Source organism: Schistocerca americana, chromosome 8 (assembly GCF_021461395.2).
Source record: "Schistocerca americana isolate TAMUIC-IGC-003095 chromosome 8, iqSchAmer2.1, whole genome shotgun sequence".
NCBI lineage: Eukaryota > Metazoa > Arthropoda > Insecta > Orthoptera > Acrididae > Schistocerca > Schistocerca americana.
The window spans coordinates 143,782,185-143,809,443 of record NC_060126.1 but is presented as its reverse complement, the minus strand read 5'-3'; the positions used below and the strand labels follow the sequence as shown (position 1 = coordinate 143,809,443).

The 27,259-nt window shown below is 39.9% G+C and overlaps 2 protein-coding genes across 2 annotated transcripts in view; one reads left to right on the top strand and one right to left on the bottom strand.

Moving 5' to 3' along the window:
- LOC124545632 overlaps positions 1 to 16,811 on the bottom strand; it is a 602,686-nt gene extending 585,875 nt beyond the window's left edge. Inside the window, exon 1 of the mRNA XM_047124578.1 lies at positions 16,112 to 16,811. Within this exon, the coding sequence (XP_046980534.1) occupies positions 16,112 to 16,300 (189 nt within the window). The 5' untranslated portion in view covers positions 16,301 to 16,811. The remainder of the gene's footprint in view (positions 1 to 16,111) is intronic.
- Positions 16,812 to 17,261: 450 nt separating this feature from the next.
- The window catches only part of LOC124544670 (eukaryotic translation initiation factor 3 subunit C), a 66,348-nt gene continuing 56,350 nt past the window's right edge, over positions 17,262 to 27,259 (top strand). The window contains exons 1-5 of the mRNA XM_047123290.1: positions 17,262 to 17,417; positions 17,603 to 17,724; positions 22,577 to 22,709; positions 23,619 to 23,763; positions 23,866 to 24,008. Coding sequence (XP_046979246.1) covers positions 17,629 to 17,724; positions 22,577 to 22,709; positions 23,619 to 23,763; positions 23,866 to 24,008 — 517 coding nt within the window. The 5' untranslated portion in view covers positions 17,262 to 17,417; positions 17,603 to 17,628. The remainder of the gene's footprint in view (positions 17,418 to 17,602; positions 17,725 to 22,576; positions 22,710 to 23,618; positions 23,764 to 23,865; positions 24,009 to 27,259) is intronic.

The following is a 27,259-nucleotide window of genomic DNA, read 5'->3' as shown; positions in this document are numbered from 1 at the left end:
GGCTTTGTTTCTTTCTTCAACATAACTTTCTCTGTCTACCTGAGTTCTAGTATGTAGCCATTTTTGATACGCCTTCTTTTTCCTTTTACAGGCTGCCTTGACTGTGTCATTCCACCAAGCTGTTTGCTTCATCCTACTTTTACACACTACTGTTCCAAGACATTCTTTAGCCACTTCTAGTACTGTGTCCCTGTACATTGTCCATTCCTGTCCCAATGACTGTAATTGACTACATTCAACTAACTGGTACCTTTCTGAGATCGCTGTTATGTACTTGTGCCTGATTTCCTTATCCTGAAGTTTCTCCACTCTTATCCTCCTACATATGGACCTGACCTCCTGCACTTTCGGCCTCACAATCCCAATTTCACTGCAGATTAAATAATGATCAGTATCATCAAAGAATCCCCTGAATACACGTGTGTCCCTCACAGCCTTCCTGAATTCCTGATCTGTTATTATATAGTCAATGACAGATCTGGTTCCCCTGCCTTCCCAAGTATACCGGTGAATGTTCTTATGTTTAAAAAAGGATTTTGTGATTACTAAGCCCATACTGGCACAGAAATCCAAGAGTTGTTTCCCGTTCCTGTTGGCCTCCATATCCTCTCCAAATTTACCCATAACCTTTTCATACCCTTCAGTTCGATTTCCAATCCTGGCATTGTCCTTTACTCTAACAACTACATCACTGAGCGCCTCATAAAAACTATCCATCTTATCTTGATCTGTCCCTTCACAATGCGAATATACTGACACAATCCTAATTTTCTTGCTAGACACTGTCAAATCTATCCACATCAGTCGTTCGTTTACATACCTTATTGCAACTACGCTGGGTTCCATTTCTTTCCTGATGTAAAGCCCTACACCCCATTGTGCTATTCCTGCTTTGACTCCTGACAGGTAGACCTTGTATTCTCCCACTTCCTCTTCTTTCTCACTCCTTACCCGAATGTCACTAACAGCTAAAACGTCCAGCCCCATCTTACTTGCAGCCTCTGCCAGCTCTACCTTCTTCCCAGAGTAGCCCCCATTGATATTAATAGCTCCCCATCTCATTACCATTTGTTTGCCAAGTCGTATCTTAGGAGTCCCTGGTTTGTCAGTTAGAGGTGGGACTCCGTCACCTCCAAAGGTCCGAGGCATTTTGCTCTGATTGTTGCCAGCATCATATTTAAAGTACCAGGGAAGCAGGTTGCTAGCCTTACTTGCCCCGAGTCCCATTGGGTTTTACCCCTAACGGTTGAGGGACTAACCGGTGGATTTGGTAGTCTTTGCCGTATGAGCACAAAGGTGACCACTACTCAGAATATGTCCGAGATGCCCAGCCTTCTTCCAAAGTAACTGGTATCCCGACTGTCGGGACCACTACTTGGCCACTCATACGTTGCCCGTGGTTCATGAACTAGGACATGACTACAGGAACCCACACCATAATATAGACGAAATTAACTGATAGTAATTTAACTTCACAGCAGCACGAAATGACAATGTCTGTCGGTAGAATACATTGTGCAACACACGAGTGCGTCGAGAACGATCCATAGCGACACAGCCTACTTGCCAACAGAATACAGTTCATGTGACTGGACGACGAATTATCGTGTGAGGGACGTCCACTTGGGATAAAATGATGCCCTGGCAAACGATACAAAATCTGCCGTCCCATGACGTATGCTCCTATCGGAGAACAAGAAAGTGAATATGTTTCTGTTTAAAAGACTGACTTTCAAAAGAGGGGTACCAGCTACCTCATTCTACTCCCTTAGCACCTTTAAAAGTTTTCCAAAAATTTTGGCATGCGAACATATTCGCGCTTTTTTCAATATGCAACTCACCTCAAAGTGCCACAAGCTCCCCTAACTGTAACTCACTCACACCCACTAGTCCACTGCTGTAAAACGCTCATACCCATCCGCTACCAGTTGCCCTTTCTCTCTCACTCATTCAGCCCAGATCATTGTCATTATCTCTTTGTGTCTCTTTGTCATTGTCTCCTGAGCGACAGCCACAGTTTCTTCGTTCTGTCCAATTACTGCAGTCTCCTCTCGCTGTCACTGTCACCTTAATGCTCCCATGCTAATATTTCATTCCTTCCTTCCTACTGCTGCTGTCTCTTTTCTCTGTCACTTCCCTCTCTTCCTCGTTGTCATTGTCATAGACTTTGTCTCTCATTATCGCTGGCTCTAAGACATTTTCATTTTCTCTTTCTCTCTTTAAATCCCCCCCCCCCCCCTTCCCCTCTGGCACTGTCTCCTTCACTCCTTTCCTAGCACTGTTCTGTCACTGTCAACTGTTTCACTGTCACTGCCACTGTCTCCTTCGCTCTTTCTATAATACAATCACTGCCTACTATCTTTCAGTATTTATTACTTTGCCGTCTCTTTGGCGTTACCACTGTCTGCATAAAAAAAGTGCGAATATGTTCCCATGCCAAAAGTTTTGGGAAAAGGTGCTGAGGAAGGTAGAATAAGGCAGTTGGTATCCCACTTTTCAGTCAGCTCCTTTTAAATAAACAGGATCATATTCCAATTTTTTGTGCTTCTATAGTAGCATTTTTCCGCTAGTTCCTTTCTCTTCCTGCTGCAGCAGGGCATGTAACTCATATGAAAAGAAATGTATTGGTCAGTAAAATTTAGGCTGCTTACTTATATCTGATTGAAATAACGCATAACTAACTTTACATCTCAGACCAGATACTACGTGAAAAAAAAGAAAAGAAAAGGATATCCTTCAGTATTACAGCATGGGGTTCCCAGCATATTTCTCCGTGTTACATCACTTTATAAACTACGTTTTCGTCTCACACCGGATTTTACGTGCATTTTTATGTGTACAAGTCTGGTAATTTTGAAGCTATGTAGCTCGGAAACGGATAAAGATGTGAAGAAAATTTTCAAGGTAACTTGAGATCAGGATCTTAGGACTACATCGTAAAAATTACAGCCATTTCCTGTGTCTAGTCGTCTCGGGATCTGTTGGTGGGTTTTGGTTTCTCGATAAAGGATAATGATTTTTGAAAACGGGGAGATGGCTCTTCTCAATAAATACCTACAGAATATACCGTTAAAATCTGTTGTAATTTGCTACGGTTATTATCATTTAGATTTCGCCTCATACCGAACTTTAAATGCAAAAGTATGATAACTTTGAACCTCTGATCATGAAAACCAATGAAGATGTCAAGAAAATTTTGAAGGTTGTCCGAGATCAAGATCTTAGGAATATGCCGTAAAAATTTAAACTATTTGTTATGCATAGTCATCTTGGAGTCGGTTGGGTTTTGGTACGCTGGTAACGGCAAAAATATAGTAGCCATGAACTAAAGATGACCACCGTATACCACATGAAATGCAAAAAGAATCAACCTATTAGCTCCATTTCCCTAAGAAGGGCGAAGTGTGTAGTATTAATTCGTTGAACCTATATTGTAGGATAATGACACTAAGACGATCCTGAGCTGAAACTATTGGACCCGTTCAATATGCAGATTGCTTCCTTACGACTCGGGCGCAGTTCATGAACTGCGCGTAATGGAAACGCAAAGAGAAAGGGTGGCCCTAATAAGTGAACCGAGGGCACGTTTCTTGTTGAAATTAATATTGATAACGAGGATCAAGGAGTTCATCCCTAAATATTGAAGTGAAAGAGCGATACCTTAGCCCATCGTTTATTACAAAATATTGCACAATACGAACAGCACATGGCAAACAAACATAATAGTAAACTCACTCGCACGCTAGAGATGAGTAGAAATCGTAACACGAAACCCGTATAATCAATTAGTTGCCAGAAACCAAGAGGCAGAGTCCACGGGAATAGGAAGAACGTAATCGGGTAACTAACTCACAGCGCACTCAAGTAAATTAAATACACGTTTCCACATCGGACATGATCAACCTCTACATCTACATCTACATGGATACTTCGCAAGCCACCGGAGGGTACCTTGTACCACTACTTGTCATGTCCTTTCCTGTTCCACTCGCAAATAGAGCGACAGATAAATGACCGTCAAAATGCCTCCTAATTTCTCGTATCTTATCTTCGTGGTTCTTACGCGCAATGTATGTTGGCGGCAGTAGAATCACTCGGCAGTCAGCTTCAAATCCCGGTTCTCTAAATTTTTTCAACAGTGCTTCTCGAAAAGATCGTCGCCTTCCCTCCAGGGATTCTCATTTGAGTTCCCAAAGCATCTCCGTTAACACTTACGTGTTGTTCGAACCTACTGGTAACAAATCTAGCAGCCCACCTCTGAATTTCTTCAATGTCTTGCTTCAATCCGACCTGGTACGGATCCCAAACACTCGAGCAGTACCCAAGAATAGGTCGCACCATTGTCCTATATGCTGTCTCCTTTACAGGCAAACCACGCTTTTCTGAAATTCTCCCAATAAATCGAAGTCGACCATACGCCTTGCCGAAGCATCTCCGTTAACACTTACGTGTTGTTCAAACCTACCGGTAACAAATCTAGCAGCCCACCTCTGAATTTCTTCAATGTCTTGCTTCAATCCGACCTGGTATGGATCCCAAACACTCGAGCAGTACCCAAGAATAGGTCGCACCACTGTCCTATATGCTGTCTCCTTTACAGGTAAACCACCCTTTTCCGAAATTCTCCCAATAAATCGAAGTCGACCATATGCCTGGCCGAAGCATCTCCGTTAACACTTACGCGTTTTTCGAACCTACCGGTAACAAATCTAGCAGCCCACCTCTGAATTTCTTCAATGTCTTGCTTCAATCCGACCTGGTATGGATCCCAAACACTCGAGCAGTACCCAAGAATAGGTCGCACCATTGTCCTATATGCTGCCTCCTTTACAGGCAAACCACGCTTTTCTGAAATTCTCCCAATACACCAAAGTCGACCATTCGCCTTCCCTACCACAGTCCTCGCATGCCCGTTCCATTTCATATCGCTTTGTAACGTTATGCCCAGATAGTTAAATAACTTGACTGTGTCAAGAAGGGCATTATTAACACCGTAGCCGAACGTTAGAAGTTTGTTCTTCCTAATCATCCGCATTAACTTACATTTTTCCACATGTAGAGCAAGCTGCTATTCATCACATTAACTAGAAATGTTATCTAAGTCGTCTTGTATCTGCCTACAATCACTCAACTTCGACATCTTACCGTACACCAAAGCACCACCAGCAAACAACCGCAGATTGCTGCTCACCCTGTCCGCCAAAACATTTATGTATACAGAGAACAATAGCGGTCCTGTCACACTTCCCTGTGGCACACCTGGCGATACCCTTGTCTCTGGTGAACATTAGCCGTCGAGGACAACATACCGGTTTCTATTATTGAAGAGGTCTTCGAGTCATTCACATATCTGTGAACTTATTCCATATATTCGTACCTTCCTTAACAGCCTGCAATGGGGCACTGTGTCAAATGCTTTCCGGAAATCTAGAAGTATGGAATCTGCCTGCTGTCCTTCCTCCATAGTTGGCAGTACACTATGTGAGAAGAGGGCAAACTGAGTTTGGCACGAGCAATGCTTTCTAAAACCATGCTGATTCGTGGACATAAGCTTCTCAGTCTCAAGAAATTTATTACATCTGAACTGCGAATATATTCTAGGATTCTGCAGCAAACCGAAAGTAGGGATATAGGTCTGTAATTTTACGGGTCCGTCCTTTTATTCTTCTATATACTAAAGTCACCTGTGCTTTTTTCCAGTCGCTCGGGAGTTTGTGTTGGGCGAGAGACTCACGATAATGCAGGCTAGGAAAGGGCCAGTACCGTGGAGTACTTTTTGTAAATTGATAATTGATTGCATCATTCTGGTGGGGCTAGGAAAACACATGCAGGAACCCAAATATCTCTGAGTCATCGTTGAGCCATCGAGTGCCACAGTGTGATTTAAAGTGAAATCCCCCCCCCCCTTCCCATGCTTTAACTGGAAACATGCCTATTCCTGTCTCATCACTAACTTGTCATCTCGCTTAACTGCCAGAACTTACCGACTTTAAGGAGCGAGAAGATGAGCTGTGACTCCAGCAACTGCAGACCGCGTCTACAGTGCAAAAGCTGCAACGGCCCGCATAGAAGGCGAATTTCACGCCTCGGCCCCTGTCCAACCTCAAAGAACTGCCACAGCACGGTTCCGACCGCAAGTATCTTTCTGCTTTGCGTGTTATCTCAGAACCCTATACTGGATCGCTTACTGACCGAAAATGCTTTAAAAACGACGTTGGTCTTAGTAGCCTGCAGAAGGCCTGCCAAAAATTACTGATTGCCCAATCAGACATACTGTTAGGAATTCCGCCAGTGAGAGGCCAATTAGCAAATATTTCTCCCTGTCTCCGGAAAAGTTGGTTATTACTTGAGCCAGCCTCTTAATTTTACAGTTTAAGGAAATTTACAACAATCTGCTGCTTGACCCCCCACACTGGAAAACAGTGGCAGCTTGGACCAGTCCATAACAACTCGAGTTACCGTCCTTTTGACAGCCTGTGGCCCCTCTTTTCATAAGTTTTTACGTATTTTTTATGGTTTTTTGTAGTTACGTAAATGTAATGATAGTTAATGTTCAAGCACAGATAATGTAAGAGCAAGGAGAAACTAAACCGCAGGGTTGAGCAAACGATACTCGCGTTTGAAAGGAGTCAAGATTTCCCGATACCCCGCAGCGTTCCATAAGATATCGAGCTTGTACGAACAGTCTTGTAACGTATGACTCGCGCGGCTCGAGTGCAAGGGATACGCAAGAAACTACGAACTACCCACAACAATAAGCTACGACTCCGCATAAATTTCACAATTTCGTGAAACAGTGGAAGAAACAGCATTAAATCCCACCACTGCACAAAATCTTATTGTGTTTGAACAAATTTACAGCTGTTCTCATACAGTATTTTTAAGTAAAGGTAACAACCACAGACGAAAATGTTGCTTGATTGAACGCAGTTTAGTATTTGAATTGAATATTAAAGGCGGTAATGATTTACCAAGTACGTTGTAAACTAACAATTCAATCCCCGTTCATATATTTGAATAACAGATAAAAACTTTGCCAGACTTTAATCAGTTTGAAAAGAAGATGGCAATATTCAGATGGAACAACAAGACAACTAATTAACAATTAAATGCCAAACTCACGAACTTGTCGTAACAAAACACTTTAATTTTTATCGCAGGAAGAAATTACTGCGAAATGACTCGTCTTGGAGACAGTACCATCAGACCTCTCTCACCAGATCGCGGGCCGAGCGAAAGCTCAAGAATTACACAGAATCATGATTCCAGTCTTTTGTTTATTTACTAGTTGCCGTTGGTACGCGTGACATGCACCCTAAAAGATATATCAGTCTGTGTTACACAGTTACTATTATTGACAAAAATTCTTAGAGCATTAAAAATGCTAAGACAGATCGTTGTGACAGTACCAACCGAAGTCACTAGAGTGCAGGCCGACCAAAAGCTCGAACACAACCCGAGATTTCCCGAGCTGTGACAAACTGTTCGAAAAGTTCGAGTCGTATTCAAACACAGCTTTACTAGTTCGTAGAGACATAATTCAAACTACATCATAACGTGACGAGAATGTTTTTTTTTCACAATTGATATATAGATAACGAAACAGTGTAGACTCTTTCATTAGCACTCGAATTCTCATTCGCATTGCATTCCTTTGCTGAGTTGATTCTGATTGCTGTTCATTGCTAAATGAATGTTGAAAATATAGTTCAAAACAAAGCGTTATTCAAAGTCGTGTGTATTATGTTTGAAATGCCAGTTACAACTTAATTTTAAAAACATTGTGAGCCAAGTGGCGTATGTTACAGACGAGGTTTTTGTGGGAGAGTTTTGAGTCAGCACCATCAACATTTAGCCATATTACAAAAGCAAGCCGCAATTTTTGACATTACGTCAAAGAAGTGCGATGATTTTCCTGACAGGCGGCACGGTCAAATATTTTCAGTGATCTTACTAAAATCCCACAAGCCGAAATCACAGAGAACTTTGGTTTGGAGTGGACTTGTATTACGAAAGACATTTACTACTATAAATTATGAAATATTACAATTATTTTCACATTAGCATCTCATACGAAGAAAATTTTCCGGATTTTTATGAAGCAAAGATATAGCACGATCGCATTCCAGCTTCGAGTAGGATTTCATTGTTATAGCTAAATAAAAGTAACCATAATCTCCCACGATATGCAATATTTAGGCGTGAGAAATAAAATTTATATGTACGCTTAGAAGCCCCACTGTGGCTAATATTTTGGACATCATCCATTCAACGAATGCGTCATTTTCCGCATCAAAAGCTCAAGTCGCTTAACTCCAAGCATCGGCGCCAGGGTGGCAGCGGTAAAATTCAGGAGCGGGCCTAATGAGCGAGATAGCGCAACTCATCCCCTGTAAGATCTTCTCTGTCCTCCAAACTGTTGCGATATCGTGTAATTCCTAACTGGGCCTAACGTGGACGTGATTGGCTTCTTATGTCGTCCGCAAGATACATGATGTCCCACATAAAACTTGTACGTCTTACGTACCGGTTAATCATCTCTAGTCGAATTGCTTGTGAAGTGGCAACACTGTCTCGAAAGTTGGCTTCACTGCATTTTATCGGAAAGTTGAGAGCTGCTGTGTGTTCTTGAGTCAGTTTGAGAAGCTCGTATTGTCGAGCTGTTACAGAAATGGAGCAGTGTGTATTAGAACAAGGAACTGATACTGTGGACTTTTACACAAAGATAGGTTCCATCAATGAATGTAAAGAAATGTTTTAGGCGAAGTATACTGGTAGGAATCTCCCCACAACCACCACTATTCAAGATCTATACAAGAAATGGAGGGCCGTAGGGTCCGTTCAGAATGTGCAGATTTTTAGGTGAGCGACAGGGGACAGAACTCGCATGTACATTACAAGAACACGCAAGATCGTAAAGAGGTTATCGCAGCATGTTCGTGTATGTCGTAGATCGTGTCATCGTGTACTAAAAAATATGAAATTAAAATCCTATCGTGAGAGTATGGTACAAGAGTTGAAATTTGAGGGTCAAGAAAAAAAAGAGTTCGTTATTGTTACTGGCTGTAATCATCAATTGCTAGTGGTTACTTGGCCCCCTCTCTTTACGTCGTGTCGGATGAGGCTTTGTTCACTTCTCAGGTTATGTCAACACACAGAATTGAAGATACTGATCGCAGGACAACCCACATATTTCCAGTTAAAGACGAAGAGAAGCTATATGCAGCGTTCCAACAAGATGGAGCAACCGCTCACACGTCCAACCGAAGTATGGCGCACATCAACAACATGTTCCCTGAAGACAGATTTGTCGATAAAGGCCTCTGGCCCCAAGGTCACAGCACTTAACATCGTGTGATTTTTATTTATGGGGCACACTAAAAAGCAAAGTGTATGCTGACAACCCTCACACAATAGACGATCTTGAACGGAACATTACTAGAGAAATTAGCAATATGACGCCTGCAGGATTACAAGGTGTTGTTGGTGACATCATCACAAGAAGTCAGTGATGCCTTGATGACCATGGACACCACTTCCAGCATCTCTTACAAACAGGTAACTAATGTCTTTTAACATTACTATTATCTATTGATTTCTAGTTAGTTAATTGTTGTTGAATGTGAACCGGAGACCTAGAAACGACGGAGAGGCTCCATCCCTGCAGCCATAGTGGTCCACAACCCCACGGCAACTACCACAGTCCACTTCACCCCTCCGCCGCCCCACACCGAACCCAGGGTTATTGTGCGGTTCGGCCCCAGGTGGACCCCCCCCCCCCCCCCCCCAGGATACGTCTCACATCAGACGAGTGTAACTCCTATGTTTACGTGGTAAAGTAATGGTTGTGTACGTGTACATGGAGAACTTGTTTGTGCAGCAATGGTCGACATAGTGTAGCTGCGGCGGAATAAGGGGAACCAGCCCGCATTCGCCGAGGCAGATGGAAAACCGCCTAAAAACCATCCACAGACTGGCCGGCTCACTAGCCCTCGACACAAGTCCGCAAGGCGGATTCGTGCCGGGGACCAGGCGCTCCTTCCCGCTCCGGAAAGCCATGCATGCGTTAGACCGCTCGGCCAATCGGGCGGACCTACTTCATTGTTACTTGAATCTCGGGCGTGAGGCGTGCTGGTTTTTATGTGCGAAACCCTGTATTACGAGTATATCCGACAGGCACATTTGCCAAGAATGTCAGGACATGGCCTATGCTGGGCTAAGCGGCGCCTCACATAAAAGTTTGGGCGCCCGGACCTCGTACGCTGACATAGGGGGGCTTGGGGATAGGGAGACAGGATCAACCATGCTACTGGCGACTCATTTCTACATCTACATCTACATCTATACTCCGCGAGCCACCTTACGGTGTGTGGCGGAGGGTACTTATTGTACCACTATCTGATCCCCCCTTCCCTGTTCCATTCACGAATTGTGCGTGGGAAGAACGACTGCTTGTAAGTCTCCGTATTTGCTCTAATTTCTCGGATCTTTTCGTTGTGATCATTACGCGAGATATATGTGGGCGGTAGTAATATGTTGCCCATCTCTTCCCGGAATGTGCTCTCTCGTAATTTCGATAATAAACCTCTCCGTATTGCGTAACGCCTTTCTTGAAGTGTCCGCCACTGGAGCTTGTTCAGCATCTCCGTAACGCTCTCGCGCTGACTAAATGTCCCCATGACGAATCGCGCTGCTTTTCGCTGGATCATGTCTATCTCTTCTATTAATCCAACCTGGTAAGGGTCCCATACTGATGAGCAATACTCAAGAATCGGACGAACAAGCGTTTTGTAAGCTACTTCTTTCGTCGATGAGTCACATTTTCTTAGAATTCTTCCTATGAATCTCAACCTGGCGCCTGCTTTTCCCACTATTTGTTTTATGTGATCATTCCACTTCAGATCGCTCCGGATAGTAACTCCTAAGTATTTTACGGTCGTTACCGCTTCCAATGATTTACCACCTATGGCATAATCGTACTGGAATGGATTTCTGCCCCTATGTATGCGCATTATATTACATTTATCTACGTTTAGGGAAAGCTGCCAGCTGTCGCACCATGCATTAATCCTCTGCAGGTCCTCCTGGAGTACGTACGAGTCTTCTGATGTTGCTACTTTCTTGTAGACAACCGTGTCATCTGCAAATAGCCTCTGGTACGCCGGCGAGTCCCCACATTCTGCGCTCCAGGAACGCTTTACCTCTCGCGGCTGACCGAGAGCCGCATCAAGACTCACAATGAACCCCTTGAGTGCGAAGTCGCAAGTTCAGTCTCTAGTAAGGCTCATATGAAAGTGCTGTATCAATAGTTATGACAAGAAAAATATTAGCTTCTAATGACTCACCATGTGCATCAGGAGGGCGACAGAAAATGAGTGCTCAGGCGGTGCAGAGATAAACCTTCTACAGGATTTATGTATTACACTTCACAAAATGGACATTGTCGACATTCAAGCAATGTTCAAAACAAACCATTAACTTGCATCAGAAAACTGAATGAAAACTGGTGCGCCACAGTGACCGCTAAGGTTCGCACTATTAAGATCGAAGCCTAACCGCGCAAGATGTTCAACTGATTTGTATTATCGTGAAATAGGAGAGAGAGTGCTACGGACATGATACGTTTAATGGTGGACACACCAACCATTAAAATCAGTGCGTTTTTCGTTGCGTGAAATTTCTCCTCCGATTGCAAAGTATTCTCTTGGCACCCATCTACATAGGGCGAAATCATCGTCATGATAAAATAAGAGAAATCAGAGCTCGCACAGAAAAATTTAAGTGTTCGTTTTTACAGCACGCTGTTCGAGAGTGGAGCGGTAGAGAAATAGATTGAAGGCGGTTGGATGAACCCTCTGCCACGCGTTTAATTCTGAACTGCAGAATAATCACGTAGACGCAGACCACCTTCTTGATGTCTTTCCCGACGGCGATGCCGTCTTGCAGCAACTTAACGGTCTGTGCCGCAATGCCTGAATCATGCTACAATGGTCTGACGAGCATGGGAGTGAACGCACGCTGATGTCTTGACTACCAAATTCTACTGACAACGGACCCGATGGAACACGTCTGGGACGCAAATCAAGCACTAGCTCCATGGCCACAAACCAACGGGCGTAATGTACGGGAATTGCATAACCTCTACGTAGATATCATTGTCTACTCTCCCATCTGCAACAGACTGTTCAGATGTTGTGTTCACATTTCCGTCATAAGCGCATCTAGGCATGAAATTCGGAAGTTACACATGGGGTGTCTTCAAGTGGGATAACCCTTCCCGTGATTTTTCGTCGTTCGGTTTATAATTATGCAATGTGTTAGTATGTAAACTCACAGATTACAATTTAGTACACAATTATATCAGAAGCTTTCTGAAATTCAGGGAACACATTATTCTCATGACTGGTGTACGTATGGTCTTCCTGATGTCGAATGAAAGAGTGGCGTAGGCTTTACACTATTAGAATTCAGAACATTTTGAATAATTTAACCCTGCTGTTCTGTTCGGGTCTATATGACCCGAAACGAATATGAACGTTATTTTACATTATGTAAATACCAATATATATTTATGAAACTTTGTGACTTTGTCTGAAAATGGATGAGCAGCATGTGTTTTAAAAGGTTTTAAAAAAGTTTAAGAAGTTTGGGCTTCAACTGTAATAGTTGCATATGTAATGTTCGGGTCATAATGACCCGACACAAATATGTTTAGTGTAACTCGTATTTATTTCTAAAATCTGGAAATGGCGAAAATTATTTTTGTTGTGTTGTGTGGGAATAGTGACTGCATCATTCCAACTTACTCTCAACAATCACCTAAAGCTCCATGCGTTCACAACAATGGGCTTGTTTGTTGCTTTCCCCAGGAAATAATAATTGGCAGTTCTCAATAATTGGAATGCTTTGTTTCTGCCCAGTTTGACTTGTGACACCATGGCGATGAGACCATTGAATGATCGTGAGTTGGAAGAAATAGTAAATGCCTCACCAGATGAAGGATCACTTTCTGAGTTTGAAGATCACATCAGCAATGCATCTGAAAGCGAGTGTTCCGATGACAGTTACGACAGTCCACAGCCCATACAAAATAGTGTAGAGACTTTTCTTTCTAAAAATGGGAATATAGAATGGCAGTTGCATCCACCAGCACAACATGGTCGCCTACCAGCTTCGAACATCATCAAGAGTACCCCAGGAGTTACCAGGTATGCAGTCAGCAGAATATCTGATGTAAAATGTTCATTTGAAGCAGTATTTCACACAGCGCTTCAAAATGAAATAATAGAGATGACAAATATTGAAGGGCAGCGAGTTTATGGTGAACAGTGGACAGATATTGATGGTTCTGTTTTCCATGCATACTTAGGACTCTTACTCCTAGCGGGTGTATATCGATCTCATGGGGAGTCTACAAAAAGTTTGTGGGATAAAGATACTGGGCGAAACATATTTCGAGCAACCATGTCTCATGAAACATTCTGTAAGATATCACGTGTCCTGCGATTTGACAAGAAATCTACTAGAGAGGAAAGACGACGTACTGACAAACTTGCCGCAATTCGTAGTATTTGGGAGAAGTGGGTAGAGGTCCTTCCTAAACTGTATAATCCAGGAGAAAATGTTACTGTTGACGAGCAGTTAGTAGCATTTAGAGGTCGCTGTCCATTCAAGCAGTATATCCCAAGTAAACCGGCAAAATATGGGATCAAAATATGGACCATGTGTGACAGCAAAACTTCATACGTACTGAAAGCCCAAATTTATACAGGAAAGGTGAGTGGAGCGGCACCAGAAAGAAATCAGGGAATGAGGGTGGTATCTGATCTCACTTCTGAGTTACGTGGTCAGAATATCACGTGTGACAACTTTTTTACGTCGTACAATTTGGGGCAGCTGCTTCTGAAAAGGAAATTGACTATGTTGGGAACTATACGGAAAAATAAGCCGGAGCTTCCACACAAAATGACCAACAAGGAGGTACACAGCTCTTCATTTTACTTCACAAATGACACTACTGTGGTTAATTATATTCCTAAGAGACACAAGAATGTTGTACTTATGAGCACTCTCCACCATGATGCGGAAATCAGTGACAGGGCTGATAAGAAGCCAAAAATGATTTTGGACTATAATTCAACCAAAGGTGCTGTAGACACGCTTGATCAGTTATTAGGTACATATACATGCAAACGAAAAAGTAATAGGTGGCCAATGATAGTTTTCTACAATATTCTTGATGTTTCTGCTTATAATGCATACGTTTTGTGGATTTCGGTTGACCCTAATTGGAATGCAAGCAAATTGACTAGAAGGAGAATATTCTTGGAGGAACTTGGAAAGTCACTGATAAAAGAACATATTGCATCAAGAACGCATTTCCCAAGAACAGAAGATTCTTTGAGAATGGTCACAAGCATCCAAAACCCGAATGATGTGGGTGGTGTGTCAGAATCGGTAACAACAAGAAAATCTACAAAACGTGCACGCTGTAAGTTCTGTCCATCAAGTAATGACAATAAAACAAACATGGTGTGTGGAAAATGTAGTAAACATATTTGCAAGAAACATGTAACCTACTTGTGTCCACAGTGCAAGCAGTAAGAAAAGAACTGTAGTATTTTATAAGATGATTGTATTGAAAATTCTGTTGTTTCAAATTTATGTGAATACTTGTGCCTAAACTACAATCAGTAAGAAGAGAGGATTCTAAAGTTGTAGTGCTTTCTATGTTGGAATGTAATAAAAAAACTGTAGTGTGTTCTGTACTGTAGTGTGCTCTAAGATGAATATCTGTAATGACAACTGTCTGTTGTTAGAAAATGTCAATACTTACGTCTAAACTGTCAACAATAAGAATAGAAGTATGGAAAAACTGTAGTGCTTTCTAAGTTGAATGCCTGTAATGGAAACTGTCTGTTGTTTCAAATTTATGTGCATATTTAAATGAAAAATATCCCTCAATAAAGTTGTATGCATTGTTATTATTATTATTATTACCATTATTATTATTATTATTATTATTATTATTATTACTAACAAGGTACTGGAATAGAACAACAATGTCGATAGCTAAAACTGTACCAAAATTTATGTTTCTAAAGCATTTTGATATGTCGGGTCATATTGACCCGAACAGTATATATGTCAAGTAAAAGTGAACAGAACAGCAGGGTTAAATGATAACATCAGCGGAGCAGATGGCCGAGTGCGTTAAAGCACCGCTTACAGGATACGGGAGGCGAGCATACGGATCAAATCCACCTCTGCTTTGACAAGAACTGATGAGCCGGCCAGCTTGCATGGAGTCTTTAGGCGGTTCCCCGTGTACAGCAAGGTGAACACCGGGCTGGTACCACCAGTTACAAAACGGGAAAAGGCAGAAGCAGAAGACGAAGAACACGAGCGGAGCATCCAACACGCAGACATTAAGCAAAAGTCATAACGGAAGCGAGCTGTTACACTTTACCGTTTTTTATTAGCTCAGATGTAATTTATTCCTAGAGATTTCCACCTGAGAGAAAAACGGTTAGCTAAAAACGAAATAGATGATTGATTATAAGAGGACGGTTCGACTGTATTAAGATAAGGCCCTTATGTGCGACAGACCCATAAAAAGGAACATTCTGATATCGCGTAACAGTAATCAAAACAAAAACGAGCATCTAGTACTTATTTGTCGTATAAGAAAGTGTGTCATTTCGACCATCACAAGCCCCAATATTACAAGAAGAAGCGTGAGTGGAAATTGTGTTTTTTGTACCCATACAACAATTTTATTGAAATACTGACTGCACCAAGCTAACAATATCTCAGTGCATTGCGACTCAAATGTTTCAGCTACGAGCAGAATTAAACACTTGTCGAAAGTAATTTTTTTTTTTTCAATTCTTCACAGCCATGTTACGGCGAGTGCACAGTAAGAAAAACAGAAAGAGCCACATGTTAAGATTAGTTTGACCACTGATTGCGATTTTACGTATCTTAAATCTTTAGATAATTAGCGGAAATGAAAAACTAAAAAATTTTTCAATCTTCAGATTGAATAGGAAACTGTCTACGTCAAAACGAGCAATGGGCAGTATGAAGTGCACATGTCTGTGATGCTTACCTCCAGTTCGTTGTCGGCTTCAAGATGACGGAACGTAAAGGCACCGAGGATACAGTAGGTAACAACCATAGACACGAGGAGCACATGTGAAAACAAACATGTGCAGACTTTCCAGGTGTAGTACAGAATAGTACTACACCGGCTGGGACCTTCTTCTTCTATTTCCTCGATCATTTGTTGGCGCTGCATAGTACACGAAATACTACGTTGATGCACAACCCATTCAAGTCACAGTAACCAACATTTATTTATTTAAATCAGCATTGCAACACTGCAAAAAAAGAACACTAAAAACACGTAAGCTACGCAATTATAAGTCCGTTGTGTCAAGCAAATGTGTGTCACTTGGGTACACAGACAGGTAAAAGATCCCTTTTCATCAGGTCCCTATTGTACGGGAAGTATTACTAACACTGTACGTATCATTGTCATCTCGTGCCAGGCTCACTCGGTCTTTTTAGTTTCCTTGGCATAGCTGTCAGAAACGTATCAGTCAGTTTTCGACCACGAGAAACAGTCATACTTCCCACACGCTTTCACCGTTGTTACAATGAAGGTAAGAAAACATTGAGGTCTGTCCGTTGGTGCTGCTAGGTAAGCTTAACATTTAACACTTGTGAAAGATGTGCAGAATGATTATAAAGTATTTGTTGCCGCAACTAGCAGCCCGCGCTCGCCAATAAAGAACATTCGTTGCTCCTCTGGCTCTCCCTAGGCAACTAAAGAGGAGGCTCACGAACTTCGTCTTTACCCCTACTATATGTATTTTTAACTGCGCGCCTTTTTTTCAACGTCTGCCACACCATCTGTTTTTAAGAAACAATGTGTTGTTTTTTTCTCAGTTACAGTTTCAATGATTTCTACAAAAGGGTTTAGCAATATACTTCAACAAGTTCCCTGTTTGCCGCTACCTTGTCAGTTATTTGACAGCAGCAAAGTTTGCATCCAAGCTACCGTCATAAACTTTGGTGAAGCAGCCAGAGATACCAAAGATTGTATTTTACGCACCAGTTCATTCGGCGGCCGCGCCACATCAAGTCTGTTAAATATCGGTATAGTTAGTCTGAGAAGTACTTCCTTCGGGTAGACAAAATGAAATGACTCCCCTTAAAAATAATAATGTGGCGCTACTATTGGAATTTCTGCAGTGCCTAAAAGCAGACAGTACTTTTGTTACATACAGTTTATCATACTATCTCTGGATCACTGTATAAGCAACATCCTTGTCCATGTTGCAGCACGAGGGTGGTACGAGGGGAGTGTTTGTGGTGGTTGTTATGTGTTGAGTTTGTTTGCATAAATTTTGGTAGGTATTAAGCGGATTGAATTATTATTTTGTACAACTTACATCCGTGTTCAAGTTTATGCAACTCTCAGTGCAATATATGTTGACAAATTTACATTCCATATTGTGCAGTGAGGTTATGTGTTACTTAATGACAGGCGTGTTATTTATTATTTAGATTATTAGTACACAGTTTTGTTTTCCAGTATAAAGTCTCTAAAAGCTACAGAAAATGAGTCGGTTTTTCGCGACCGGAGGTTCCGATTCGGAGACGGAGAGTGCATCTGATGATGAGCAGATTCAGCGCCCAACTGCCACACAGTTTACGGTGAGTTTGTGTGTTACGGTAGCAACTACCTAATATGTCGGTGTGGTTTTTCTTAGCAGTAATCACAGTCATAAACTGCTTTCTGCATAGTAGCTTGTTCCAACATACAGTTGTTCATAGTGATCTACAAATGGGAAAATTAAAGCTCGTCGTTTGTGCGCACGAATAATACAGCAAGTGACCCGACTTGAATGTTGCAGCAATGTCCTAACAACAACAACAACAACAACAACAGAAACATTTACAAACACACACACACACACACACACACACATATATAACCACTGTGTGAAGTTATGACGAATTTAGTTTTCATCTAGACCTTCTTTGTGCTCCTGCTGGTGGACTCATGCAGCATTTGTAATAGCATAACTAAAGAGTTAATATTTTGCAATTTATACTATATTTTTATTTATACTATAGTTTTGAAGTCGAGTCATTATATATATATTCTAAAAGAATGACTCGACTTCAAAACTCCATATTTATTGATAAAAACATACTAAAAATATAGTATAAATTGCAAAATATTAACTCTTTAGTTATGCTATTACAAATGCTGCATGTGTCCACCAGCAGGAGCACAAAGAAGGTCTAGATGAAAACTAAATTCGTCATAACTTCACACGGTGGTTCTAATTTTACAGAAGTTATGGCTGATTTTTATCTGTTGTTCATTTCATGTGTGTCATGAGGTAAGGTTAAGATGAACAGACTCTTCTTCACATGTCTCCACAAGACAAAACTTGTATGCGGTCATGTTTGGCAGTCTTGAGGCAAAGAATGCAGGACAGTGTCTTGGAGTCTTACGCACCCCATTGAGCTATATTCATGGGACGCTGAGACACTGCCCTGCATTCATGGCCTGCAAGATCGCCAGGCATGGCCCCATGCTACTTCTTGATGTGGGGATATGTGAAGGAAAGTGTGTTCATCTTCCCTGTACCTCTTTACGTAGAAGAAGTGAAGGACAGAATAAGAGTTGCCGTAACTTCTATGAAAGCAGATACGTGTTTAAAGCTTGACAAATTTAGTTATCGTCTAGATGCTCTTCATGCTGCTGCTGGTTGACATACAGATGATTTGTAATAGCATAGCTAAAACTTCAATATTTTGTGACATTTTGCTATTCGTCCCATGTTTGTAGTATGTTTTTCTCACTAAATGATCAATAAGTATGCTTTGTGATGACAAAATTTGGATGTAGTAGCTATAGAGATTTGAAAAGCCACTGTTATTAACTTAAGAAAAAGAAAAAAAAAAAAGAAAAGAAACCTCAGTGTTCTTGTTGGAGGGGAACAAAAACTATTTACACACATTACTTTTCCAGTGGATACTCCATTAAAGATTTCAGTCAGAGTGATAAAATAAATTCGCAAGTGATAAATATTCTAAGCCATAGAAAAATTTAGCAGCTTTTAGATCAAATACTGCTAAAATAGAATATGTTACATGACAAAATTAGGTAGTTGTCGTTGAATGATGCAGCAACAGTTATGATGAAGTATGTAGTATTATTATGTAAACAAGCTGTGTGAATAAACAACTTACTCATTATATGAGAGTTTGTATAAATGGTTGATAAAATTTGTAACTGTTCAGCATTATGGATACATTTAGTTACTAGTAAATTTAATACCGAAATATGGGTGTAATTTTATTAATTAGGCTGGACCTGAACTTGTGGTTTGAGTGGGGGATTGACACCTGTCTCCATAAATTTTTTGTTGTGGTGATAAGCTGATGTCAGTACAACCTGAGGCCAATATTAAATGTGCTTTTATGTGTAAATAACTAAAACTGTATCAGTAGAACGTCTGTGTTAACATAATAAAAAGATGTCGGAAAGTATTTTGCGGGATATGTGTATCATAAATCAAAAACAAAATAATAGAATGAAGGCATTATTTAACCCTTACCAAATTTGAAGGAGCTGAATTCAAATAGCTCATTTAGCTATCCTGATTTACATTTTTCTTGGTGTCCATAAACTACTCCATAAACAACTTTAGGTGAAACCAGTTAAGTTCTTTAAATGAATTAATGGTTCATGTCTGTTGTTACTGGAGCATTAATGTTTGTGCATGATTTGGATTTACCCATATAATTTCCTTAGAGGTAAATTTGAGTAATGTGTTGTTAAGTGAGAGCTTATATTTTATGACTATAATATAACTTTTAACTTTCAATTGAAGGTGGTAAGTCTATTTCTTTGTCTGAGTAAATCTCAGACAAAGAGCATAATTTTTAAGCTGAGTTTGGTATTGTTCATTTTCACCCAGTTTAGGTGTCACTTTGTCTTTCTCTCCATTAAAATCAAATATATTAGTGGAAAATAGTTGTGTGTTCACAGATTTACCCAAATTTATAAACTCCTTAAATATATTAAATTATTAGTAATTTTCTTGATACTTCTTCACAAATTATTAGAATATGTGGCATTGCAGAAGCATCTGATTCCATCTATCAGCTTTGAGTCATGACATCATCAGTTTGGTGGGAATGGCTATTTCCAGCGTATATAAAATGACAAAGACATCACTACATAAACATGCCAACAAATGCACACAAAACACAATAACATCTCATTGAAAAATAAAACAAAATTAATGAGACAACTGTGGAAAATTGGGTTTTTAGGGTGTGGACAAGCTAAATATACAATAATAAAATAGATACTGCACCATCCCAAAACAAATAATGTAAAAAATTAAATACCAGCATTCCACTACAACAGCAAAATGACAAGAATCGAACATTTTCCTTGACCTACAAAGCTCAACCACAGCTATAGAAACCAAAAAACTAACACCTACAGTTTTGAAAAGTGGAACCGAAACTCCAGCAACCCAAAAACCCAAGTATCCCATAATCACTACATCAGTTAAAACACAATCAATGTACCATAAATATACAGCACATAAAACAATTAGGATGAAACCAAAACAAAAATTACTTACCAACAAAAGCTTCTGGCAGCAAGCCACCTACGTAGGCCACCACTTGCGCACGCCCACTCGCGAAGGGGCGCGTGCGCGCTCCTACACACACACATACACACACACACACAGCCAGACAACCTTTTTTTTTTTTTTTTTTTTTTTTTTTTTTTTTTTTTTTTTTTTTTTTTTTAAACCACTGAAAATGCTTCAACAAGCACTGTTACTGCACCAACTACCTAAACTCAAAACCACATTAGCACAGTGACAACCAAAACTCAAATTAACCCAATACTACACATCAAACTTGCCACATCCATCACCAGAGGGCACTACCAAGTACAACACTACATCTTCTTACACAGCCAACTTAAACACTCCTCGCCTTAGTGACGTCACCCACCACAACACCATTATGTCATGAATCAGAGAAGACATGCAGAATCGGATCCTTCCGTTGGTCCAAATATGTTACACCATTGTCAGGCCAGGGGAGAGATTTACTTTTGTGGCATCCTCAGTGTGAAACAGTTCATGAATGTAATAAATGTAAACAAGAAGTTAACTGGTACATACTTAGTAGTTTCTACATGAGTCACAAGTGTCTGTTCACATAATTTGTTGATATTAAAATGAAATTAAATAGGTTTGTAAGTACTGCGAAAACAGATATTAGATGAACCTCGAGACCACGTCATTTTCAGTGTGTGTGTGTATGTGTGTGTGTGTGTGTGTGTGTGTGTGTGTGTGTGTGTTTCTATATATACCCACGGTACAAACTTGAAAAAATGCTCCAAAACCAATTTACAACATGTATTGTGAGAAGTGTCGTGTCATCGTTGTTATTGTCTTCAATCCAGAAAGGGGTTTGATGCAGCTCTTCATGCTACTCTATACTGTGCAAGCTTCTTCATCTCCGAGTAACTACTGCAACCTATATTGTTCTAAATCTGTTTAGTGTATTCTTGAATTATATAACCATCTTATAACTATTACCTGATATGTTCAATTAATTGATACTGTTGTCTTAGTATCCATCGGCTTTTGGTACGCCAAACTGTTTGAATCTCTTGTTATTTCCATCTATAGTAATTGCATCAATTTGAACAATTTCTGTGGGTTATGTAATTTTTTGGACTTCATCAATTTAGCGATGTTCTTATAATTTTGAGCATATCATGTTGGTCATGATTTAGACATGGAAACTTTTAACATTGTTGTTATATTCACAATTTTTGCTGAATAATATGTTTGAATATAACTTAATGTATGTTTTGAACAAAAACAGACAATTTTGACTCATTTATGGTTCTCTGTTTAATGTTTTAAACATTTCGTGGCCTTGCACTCAGCAACCGTGCATGAAATTATATTAAATGTAACAAAAATGGCTCTGAGCACTATGGGACTCAACTGCTGTGGTCATAAGTCCCCTAGAACTTAGAACTACTTAAACCTAACTAACCTAAGGACATCACACATGTCCATGCCCGAGGCAGGATTCGAACCTGCGTCCATAGCAGTCGTGCGGTTCCAGACTGTAGTGCCTTTAACTGCTCGGCCACTAAATGTAACAGTCAGCTAACTGGTTGCACACAAGTTCTTTAAAAACCACAAAAATGACTGACTGTTACATTTCATATAGTTCTCTGTTTTATTATTCATTAGATTCATATTTATGTTCTCTCTTTTGTACAGTAAAATTAAATACCACGTACAGTTCTGCATTGGTGATCCATAAATAATTGTTATCATAAAGTACATTTTGTTTGTTATTGTGTGGACAGCTCTCCCAGTGGCATCATAGTGTGTGATATTTTTCTCTACTGCTCACTTAAAAAGACCCAAACTTTGTGTAAACCGAGCTGTGTAGTAAACTTCCAATTTTTTTTTTTTTCCCCTAAATGTTGCAGTTTAGTGATGAAGAAGAAGATACAAAACGAGTTGTCAGATCTGCCAAGGAGAAAAGATATGAAGAGCTTACCAACATAATAAAGCAAATAAGGAACTATAAGAAAATCAAGGATATGAGCAGCATGCTGTCAAGTAAGTGTTTTAGTGAGCTGCATAAATATGTAAATGTAGCCCATATAAAAAAATTGAGTTATGTTTAATGTAAGGTATAAAATTAACTAAAAAGCCATAGTGATACTGTTGCTGATAGCATAAATGGCAAACTTTTGGAGAAACCAGATTTTTTTCCCCACTACCAAGGGTATATCCAGTGACAGGCCGGGAAGGGCAGCTCCATCCTCTGCAATCCTAGGATGAGGATGGGAGGAATAATATATGTTGTTCACAAACTGTACTCTTATCATGCCCTGCCATACAGACAGGTGTATAAGTTCAGTATTGGAAGAAACTCAGACTATGTAATAGGTACTTACTAATTCAAATGCATCCAGAACTATTTGTTGTTAAACCTCAAAATGATTTTACATTTCACCTCCATTCTTGCAACTGCAAATGCCGGTTGGTTTGTGATTTTAAAGAATTGTAGTGGCAGTGTACTTACACTTCGTGATGTTTTTCCTCATTTTGCCAACCCTTGTCAAAAATATGAATATAGAAAATATTAACATATATCTGAATATTACTTGCCTGGCAGTAAAAATTACATATCCTACACAAACTTTGATCTTCCAGTAAGTACATTATAGATGGTAAGTACCTATTATAAAGTGGTAACATTACTTTGTTGGGTGATTAATAAACACAGATTTCAGTTTTCTAAGTTATTGTGTTCTGATTTTGAGAACACTTTTGTATTCCTCCACTGTTTGTGTTGACATATGAAAATGATGGTCGTGATGGTTAGTGCTAGAAGAAACGGGATGAACAGACATTGTACTTGGTTGTTTCCATAGAAAATATTTATCCTTTAGATAGGTGTATGTAAATTTTCATAGATGTTTGAAAATGTTCATCTTAGTCAAACTAAACATTTTGTGGCAGGTTTTGAAGATCTACAGCGAGCCCATACGAAAGCTATCCCTGTTATAAATAAGGAAGAAAATGGACAGAATCCACGATTTTTTATTCGTTGTCTTGTTGAAATGGAAGATTTCATTAATGAAATGTGGGAAGATCGTGAAGGAAGGTATAAACCTCAAAATATTACACCCTGGTTACATATTTCCTAGAAATTATCATTTCCACTAAAATGTAGGTAGACTTCTCTGAAGCCAAATGTTAATTACAGGAAAAACATGTCAAAAAATAACTCAAAATCTCTGACATCTCTTCGGCAAAAATTACGAAAATACAATAAGGAATTTGAAGATGATATTTCCAAGTTCAGAGAAAATCCGGATCAGGACGATGATGAAGAAGAAGATGTTAAAGGTGAGTTTATTGTTTTAAATATTATGATGTTTATTTAAAGTTTCTTTTCTTCCTATGCTGAACAAGTGCTTTATACTAGTGGTATTTTTCCCACTTGTTGTCCCCTTTCAATAACAAGATTTATATATACCTGAGCCCATCTCTATCTTATGGTAAAGATTTTTCATAGATGCCTTTCCTGTCCTTTTCTTTCTAGTACCTCCTGTAGAACAAGTTATCTGTTACTAAATTTTTAATTTTTTTTTTCTGCTGTACCACATGTCAAATGTTCCCTCTCTCTTTTTTTTTTTAAATTGGATTTTCTGTCGGTCTGTATTTCGCTTATGAACGTTGCTGTTGACTTACCATACAGTTTTGGAAACTCCTTTCTCAGAAGAAGAAAGGCTTCTTATCAGAATGAGATTTTCACTCTGCAGTGGAGTGTGTGCTGATGTGAAACTTCCTGGCAGATTAAAACTGTGTGGCAGAGCGAGACTCGAACTCGGGACCTTTGCCTTTCACGGGCAAGTGCTCTACCATCTGAGCTTTAATCTGCCAGGAAGTTTCGTATCAGCGTACACTCCACTGCTGAGTGAAAATGTCATTCTGGAAACATCCCCCAGGCTGTCGCTAAGCCATGTCTCCACAATATACTTTCTTTCAGGAGTGCTAGTTCTGCAAGGTTCGCAGGAGAGCTTCTGTAAAGTTTGGAAGGTAGGAGACAAAGTACTGGCGGAAGTAAAGCTGTGAGGAGGGGGTGTGAGTCGTGCTTGGGTAGCTCAGGTGGTAGAGCACTTGCCCGCGAAATGCAAAGGTCCCGAGTTAGAGTCTCGGTCCGGCACACAGTTTTAATCTGCCAGGAAGTTTCAAAGGCTTCTTAGCCAGTGCTTGTACTCTTTGTATTCTTTTTCTTGCCTCAACTGAAATATTTCACTCTCGTACTATATCTTCTTAATTTTAGCATTTAGCAGCTCACCAGTCTGTTCTAACATTATTGATCCATATTGTCTTTGTTTTCTTTAGCTGTGACACAGTTCACGTACAAAGTCAGGGGTCAGTTGCATTGACAGGTTTTATAACTCTTCTTTCCTTGAGACCAGGGGTTTCCAGACTGCAGTATGCAAGGATGTTTCAGGCGGTACACGTACAAGTAAACAAACCATTCCCGTATAAGTAAAATCATTCTCTTATTTTTAAAGTAAAATGATAGTGAGAAAACTGATTGGTAAAAGAGGCATGTATATAATGTTAAAGGAAATGGGTTTACTGCAGAATGTTTGTTTCGGATTGTACATAGGATACAGGAAGGTCGGATTGTACCCTCAGCACTCTCCCTTCATTGATTGTCATTGCCTTGGCCAGGAATTATTCATCTTGTATTGATGTTGGAGATATTTTTATGGGGTCTCGCCTGTATGTAGCTGAAAGTTTTCATGGTACTTTGCAACTGCTCCCAAATTATGTGGTGTACTAATGTGTGCCACTGCAGCAGTCATTACAAAGTAAATATTTTATTTTTGTTATTGTCACTTCGTTGTATGTGGCCCTATGATACTAACTTTATTGTGTGACTTGTACACGATTGTGTTTTTAAGTTAACGTGAAGTGTTTTTAAAGCCGATTCCCCAGCATGTAGTACAATTAGAAATGCTTTCAAATCAAAGCACAAAGTGTTTTTTTTTATGTTATCCATGTTCCATTTGTTATCCAAGTTCTCTGAGTTAGTTGATAAATTTACTTTTTTCTGAGAAAATCTGTGTTTTGTGAAAAGAATCACAATTCATGGTAAATTCTATTAACACTCATACTAACCCGATAAAAATCTCAGACTTTACTAGGAGGAAGAACTCACACAATTGGTGAGTGTCTCTTACCCATGTCTAGCAATGTGGTTCAAGCAGAATTGATGGAAAATGTGGCCAAAGAAATGGGGAAACAGGAGAATTGAAGACATGTTTTCCAATAGTGAAGAAAAATTGTTATTACAATTGCAAGAGTGCGTGTATTTCATCTTCTAAAATATTTAAGAGTACAGATGTCACAAAAATGGCAGGGTTACCTGTCTTTGTATGTTTTCATATCATGAAAATATAAGAGAAGAGTTTTTATTTTGCAAATCACTGGAGTCAAATGCTACAGCAGAAAACATTTTGAATGTGATTATTTGTTAAAAGTAGTTATTCTTTCGCAAATATATGTTAGCATTTGTACAGAAGGGGCCAAGGGAAATGTTTGGTCACTTAGCTGAGCTGGCAGCAAAAGTGAAGAAAATTGGGCCTGATTGTCAAAGCAGATATCGTATAATACAGCAAGAAGCATTGCCTTTTAAGGATACACCCGAGACTCTTCATATTGTTTTGACAGATGCCATAAAGGTAATAAACTTCATCAAGACAAGAGCTCTTAAACTCGTGGATATTTACACTATTGTGTGAAGATATGGGACGTAAATTTAAAAGTTTGCTTCTTCACACTGAAGTAAGATGGCTCTCTCATTGCAAGATTTTTAACTGAATGATGGAACTGAGATTGGAAAATTTTATTTTTCTAGGTGACAAAAACAAACACACAAATTTTTTCGCTAATTATCAGTTGTTATAAATGTTGGTCTGTTTAGAAGGTATCTTTGACAGGCTGAACGTGGAGTTACTTCTCTCTTGTGCAACTGTTTTATATTATTTGTGTTGTAAAAGTTTAATAAGTATTTTAAATGTTATTTCTTTTTTATTCATTGAATATTTGTGTCTCAACCAGCTTAATTTAACTTTATATCATTTGCTACAAGTATGAATTTTTTTTTTAAAAAAAAAAAAAAAAAAGGCTTCCACTAAATCTCATTACTTATGTGTGTCACACTTCTACCGTACATAGTAATTGCTCGGCACTGTACTGGTATGTGTTGTCAGCACTGAGTGATATGGTGAAAAATTATTCCCCCCGTGCCGTTTCTCATCCCTGTGGCAGTCATTGCTGAACCTTCCACTTCAGGGTTCATTAAAGAGTGAACAGGCTGTAGTGGTACACTCCAATTTTTAATGATGTCAAATGCTACGCAGTGACAAAAAGTGTGGGAATCCCTGCTTTTACCGAGCAGGGTGGTTAGACACTGGACTCGCATTCGGGAGGACGACGGTTCAATCCCGCGTCCGGCCATCCGGATTTAGGTTTTCCGTGATTTCCCTAAATCGCTCCAGGCAAATTCCGGGATGGTTCCATTGAAAGGGCGCGGCCGACATCCTTCCCTAATCCGATGAGATCAATGACCTCACAGT